General features: G+C 41.1%; 1 protein-coding gene across 2 annotated transcripts in view; it reads left to right on the top strand.

Annotated features, from left to right (window-relative positions):
• Window positions 1-6,000, top strand: part of Gosr1 (golgi SNAP receptor complex member 1) — a 38,513-nt gene that overhangs the window by 11,325 nt on the left and 21,188 nt on the right. For both annotated transcript variants that reach the window (XM_036196523.1, XM_036196522.1), the window contains exons 5-6: window positions 2,152-2,243; window positions 3,496-3,570. In XM_036196523.1, coding sequence (XP_036052416.1) covers window positions 2,152-2,243; window positions 3,496-3,570 — 167 coding nt within the window. The remainder of the gene's footprint in view (window positions 1-2,151; window positions 2,244-3,495; window positions 3,571-6,000) is intronic.

The following is a 6,000-nucleotide window of genomic DNA, read 5'->3' as shown; positions in this document are numbered from 1 at the left end:
ACAACAACAGCAAAACCTGAAAGATAAATATTTGAAAGGAAGAGGCAAACTTCCTAATATGTGGCATGATAAGATCATATATGTCTGATAAACCAAGAAGTTAAGTGAAAAAAGCTAGAAACAAATTAAGTATATCTAAAGCAAGCCATTATCCTCTGTATAAACAATGACTTATTAGAAAATATAATGAAAGGGGCTTGGGGGGCAGGGGCAGCATAGTGATAGTATAAATGAAGTCCTTATTCAGTCACAAGCACCAGAAAATGAAATATCTATCTATCTCTCTCTCTCTCTCTCTCTCTCTCTCTCTCTCTCTCTCTCTCTCTCACACACACACACACACACACACACACACACACACACACAGCCAGATGTGATGGTGTACACATGTAATCCTAGTACTTGGGAGGTAGACAAGCATATCAGGAGTTCAAGACCCTCTTGTGGGGTAAATGAAAACTTATATACACATATATAAAGGAAAACATGGGAAGTGATTTTTGTTTGGGGCAGGCTCTATGGTCTAGCTTTGTAGTCCAGACTTGTCCCTGACTTTCATCCTCCTGCCTCAGTCTCCAAATGCTAACATTACAAGTGTGTAAGTATGTGCCCATACCCAACTCTGTTTTGTTTAGTTTTTTGGGTTTTTCAAGACAGGGTTTCTCTATGTAGTTCTGCGCCTTTCCTGGAACTCACTTGGTAGCCCAGGCTGGCCTCGAATTCACAGAGATCCACCTGGCTCTGCCTCCTGAGTGCTGGGATTACAGGTGTGCGCCACCACCGCCCGGCTGTATTTTTTTAATTAATGAATTAATTTTATTTTGAGACAAAGTTTCCTTTACCACAAACTGGCCTTGAATTCCTGATCCTCTTGTTCCACTTCCCAAGTACTGGGATTACAAGTGTGCACCAGCCAAGCATGACTTTGTTTACTTATTTTAGACTAGCAAGATGACACCCAAGCCTGTTTAGAATCATGTAAGAGTGACCAAGAATAAAGCTTAATACAGGTCTGAAAGTGCAGAGGTACTAAATTCCACCACATGTTAAGGTCTATTTAAAAACTAGGATAATTGATAGTTTGTATCTAGGGGCCAGCCAAGTGGCTCCATGGGTCAAGACACTGGCTGCCAAGCCTGATAAACAGTTCACTCCTTGGGCCCTACATGGTGGAACGAGAGAACTAACCCCTGCAAGTTGTCCTCTGACCTCCACACATGCACACATGCACCCATATATGAACATGCATGCATAAATTGTAAAAATTCTTTAAAGGGGTGTGTGTGTGTGTACGCACACACGCACGCACGCACATGCCAAAGGTCAACCTTTGTTTGTTGTTCCTTAGTGGTTCTTTAGGTTTTTGAGGAAGGGTCTCACTAGGAACTGGGGCTTGCCAATTTGGCTAGGATGACCAGCCAGTGAGCCCAAGGGCTCCTCTCTTCTCGATGTCTCCTCACTGCTGGGATTACAGGGGTACACTATCAACACCCAGCTTTTTACAGCCCAGCTGGGATCAGATAGTGCTTCACTGGCAGATCTCCCCCCTTCTCCACCCCCAAGCCAAAGATTTAAATGTAGAAAAAGCATAAGAAAGGAGGAGAGGAAAGAAAAACCGTCAAAGTTCCAAATAGAGCCTGGATGAAATTTATAATATAATTTCTGATCAGTAAAGAGCTAAGGAAGATCTAATGTCAGAAACTACAACAAATGACTCATTTGTTTAATATACACAGAATTCATATAAACACAAAAGACAAAATAGGAAAATGGACAAAAACTATAAATTTACTTGAAAATGAACTGAGGGTGTAGCTCAGCGGTAGAGCATTTGTTTTGTGTTTGTAAAGTCCTGGATTGGATCCCCAACACTGAGGGGAAGATGGGGATGGGGGAAAGGTTTGAAAACAGTAAGCCATGAGCCTTATTAAGTACATCAATGAGTAGAAAAATTTCTCTGCTCTTTTATCCTATGCTATCTGAAGTCATTTTGTCTAAGACTTTTGTCCTTATAATTTTGTGTGCTATGGGTACTAGGTGGTAGAATGCTTAGTGTTTGAAACGTGTAACCTGATGACCACACACAGCTACTTTAGAGGGATAAAAGTACATTAATAGTTTGTGTTGAGACTGGATATTGATTTATTTCAGGATTATACACATGAATTCCATAAAACCAAAGCAAACTTTATGGCAATACGGGAAAGGGAGAATCTCATGGGATCAGTACGAAAAGATATTGAGTAAGTTACCTTTCATGTTCATAGAATGTTTGTGTGGATTTAGGCTACATCTGTGGTTAATTGGAAATTGAGTAGCACAACCAGGATTTAGATTTTGGGGTTTCTGATTTCCCTTCCATTGTCTTTTGTGCCTTGTTACAGTATGGGCCAAATCTGCTTTGCTATCTCCCAGTCTTCCCGGGAGCCCTTGCCAACCTTGGTCTTAAGTCCAGCTTGAATGATCCGCTAAGAATGGCATGATTGCCAATAACTGTCCCTTTCCCTGTCTTTGGCTTCTTTCTGTTGCCCTAGCACTTACATATTCAAATAACTATTAACATCCCTGAAATTCTGAAATATGTTTGTATGTGGATAGAAGTTTAAAGGTTTAATACAAAATCAAAACCTTATATGAAACTAAGGACTTTGAGCATTTTACAATGACCTCAGTCCATGAGATTTGCTCTTTTCTTCCATACCTTCACCAGATCCTGTTTTTGTAGGTATTGATACAGTTTGGGAATTTTTAAAAATGTGTTCTAAAAGGCCAGTTGTGGTGGCACACACCTTTAATCTCAGCATTCAGGAGGCAGAGGCAGACAGATCTCTGTAAGTTCAAGGCCAGGCTGTTCTACATAGTGACTTCCAGGACAGCTAGGGCTACATAGAGAGACCCTGCCTCAAAAAAAGGAAGGAAGGAAGGAAGGAAGGAAGGAAGGAAGGAAGGAAGGAAGGAAGGGAGGAAGGAAGGAAGGAAGAAAAGAAAAGAAACAAAGTGTTCTTGATTCTTACTACTAGTGGAAAGCAGAAAAATGATAATATTGATAGAAGTAAATGTCACTTTGGTAACTTTATTGTGCTAGCAATGAACGTGGAACTCCTGAAGTGTACCAAGATGGAGAAGTTGGGTTTCAGTGTTCCTCAGGCTGACACTGCTGTGAAGGATTACATTGTTTCAGTAGCTTTCTTGCCCAGTGTGCCATGTGCTCATTAGTGTCAGGTTTTGCTTCTGTTGGTGAAAATGATGCAGCAGATAGTACACAAAGGAAAGTAAGGTCCCCTCTGAAGAAGATTGTGTTGGTGAAGAACAGAAACCCCTAAATCTAATCTGGAGGAACATTTGTATTGATGTCTGTAATAGTGTTTTCCAGGGAAATGAAAAGCATTGTGTTCTGATTGTTTATTAGAAACTGTGGTCTCTTCTGCTCTCTCAAGGTTAAGCCCCTTAGCCTGTCTTTTAAAGTGTTCTTACCTTTTCTTGACGTTGTTCTAGGTCGTATAAAAGTGGGTCTGGAGTGAACAACAGGAGAACAGAACTGTTTTTGAAAGAACATGACCACCTTCGGAAGTAAGTGCTGCCTGGGTTAGAGTACGGGCTTTGCTGGTGAGAATTTATTCCTGCTCCAGTGGGTTCAGTAGAAATGGACGCCCACTCATCACCATAATTAAAAGATACACTTTGAGGGTTTTCCTCCGCGCTTCGCCTGCCTTCTCTTTACCTGCTGCGCTGTTGTTACCCTTCCTGCAAGTTATTAATGGTACCATAACTGATAACTCACTGTGGAATGGTCTCTTACCACTTACTTATTAATGAAGCTTTATAAAGGGGAATAAGGCCAAAAAAGAAAATGAAAAAACCTTGTTTCCCAAGATTTCAGCAGATGACTGGATGAAGTATAGATGTGTTTTAAAACAAGTCCCCACATTCTACTCCTGTGTCATCTATTTTTCTCCATGATTTTTTTTTATCTTGTTTGTATTTTGTGGTAGAACTTAAAGATCAAAATGGTCTTCTCTGAACTCAGCTTGTCAGCTGTTGAGTATTCATAATAGTCAATGTTAGGAATTCGTTTGCTGTTTGTTACTGAATGTCATTAGTAGGTTATTAAGATACTGTTGAATTTATTTCCCTGTAAAGGCCACCACTTTAAATATAAACTGCTAAAATCAAGACATGAGGGACTGGAGCAATAGCTCAGTAGTTAAGAACACCAGCTGCTCTTGCAAAGGACCTGGGCTCAATCTCCAGCATCTACATGAGAGCTCACAACTGTCTGTAATTTCAGTCCCAGGGAATCTGATGTCTTCTTCTGGCCAACACAGGCACACATATAGGCAAAGCACACATACACATAAAAATAAAATGAAATATAGAGCAGGGTGTGGTGGTACATGCCTGCAATCCCATCTACTTAGGAAAGTGAGTCAGAATGGTTGCTTTGACCCACCAGTTCAAGACCAGTCTGGGCAACAGAGTAAGAGCATATCTCAGCACACTTATATAAATGCATGTACATGTACATATACACAGTAATATCAAGTCTTGTATGTGGTGTTGAGGATTGAATCATGCTAGGCAAGTGCTCCACCTCTGAACTACCACCCATTTGGCCAATTAAGATCCCTTTAGGAGCCATGATTCTTCTTGTGTTAGAACTGGTTTTTGGTTTTTTGGTTTTATTATCCATCTTTGTGTGTTTGTGGTGTGTGTGTGTGTTTGTGGTGTGTTTGTGGTGTGTGTGTGTGTGTGTGTGTGTGTGTGTGTGTGTGTGTGTTTGTGGTGTGTGTGTGTGTGTGTGTGTGTGTGTGTGCGTGCGTGTGCATGCGCACATGTGTAGATACATGATTGTAGAGGCCTGAGGCTAGAGCTAATCCTCTCCCACTCTTCCACCTTACTTGTTAAGGCAGGGTCTCCCAAGCCCGAGGCTCGCCAGTATAGCTGGCCTTTCTGGCCACCTTGCTTTTAGGATCTTTTGTCTCCTCGCGCAGAAGCTTGAATTCCAGGTATTTCCTGCCTGGTATTTCCATGGATTCTGAGGATCTGAACTCTGGTCATCATGCTTGCATGGCAGTCACTCTGACCAGTGTACCATCTCTCCAGCTCCCTTTTCTTAAATTACAGTTTTAAAATGTATTTTGTGTTTGCTGGGTTTGTGCTACAGCATGCACATGAAGGTCAGAGAACAAGGTTTAGGAATCTCTTCTTTCCTCCCACCATGTGGCTATAGGGATCAAACTCATGTCCCTAGCCTTGGCAGCACGCTGAGCCATCGTATGGGGCCCTAGTTCTTTTAGTTGTTGCATATCGATTGCCACAGGGGCAATCTCTTCTAGAGTATACAGTTATAGGCCTTATACCCTTGGGAGTTGTCCATGTGTTGGGTAAGACCACCATGAAAGAATTTTGCATTGCATCCAGAACTATATCAATGTATTTCTAGAGTACAGAGTAATTCAAAAGGTACTATATTCAAGTAATACAAAAGAAAAAATCAGATTGTATTAGTATTTCTGTATTTATCGCCTCAAAAAAGACAGTCAGCTGGGCATGAGAACACGTGTTTAAATATCCCAACATTTAGGAGCCTGAGTCAGGAGGCTCACTAGTTTAAAGCCGGCCTGAGCTATGTAGTGAATTCCAGGCCAGCTTAGCCTATGCAGTTGGACCTTCTCTCAAGAAAGTAAGGAAAACATCAGAAAACAGAAGTTTACTTCAACAGGAGTGATTTGGCTGGAGAGCTGGCTCAGTACATGTGAAGTGCTTACTGTGTAGGCATGGGGACCTGAGTTCAAACCAGATGCAGTAGCTCACAACCATCTGTAATGAGATCTGGCGCCCTCTTCTGGCATGCAGGTAGACCAGTGTATACATAATAAATAAATCTTTAAAAAAAAAAAAAAAAGAGTATACCAAAATAGCAGTTCATGTTAACACCTTTATTTCAAGACTTCAGAATATTCCCTACACTGTATTTTATAATAATTTTTCAGAAAGTGG

The sequence above is a fragment of the Onychomys torridus genome, chromosome 8 (assembly GCF_903995425.1).
Source record: "Onychomys torridus chromosome 8, mOncTor1.1, whole genome shotgun sequence".
Lineage (NCBI taxonomy): Eukaryota > Metazoa > Chordata > Mammalia > Rodentia > Cricetidae > Onychomys > Onychomys torridus.
This window is presented reverse-complemented; position numbering and strand designations above follow the sequence as displayed.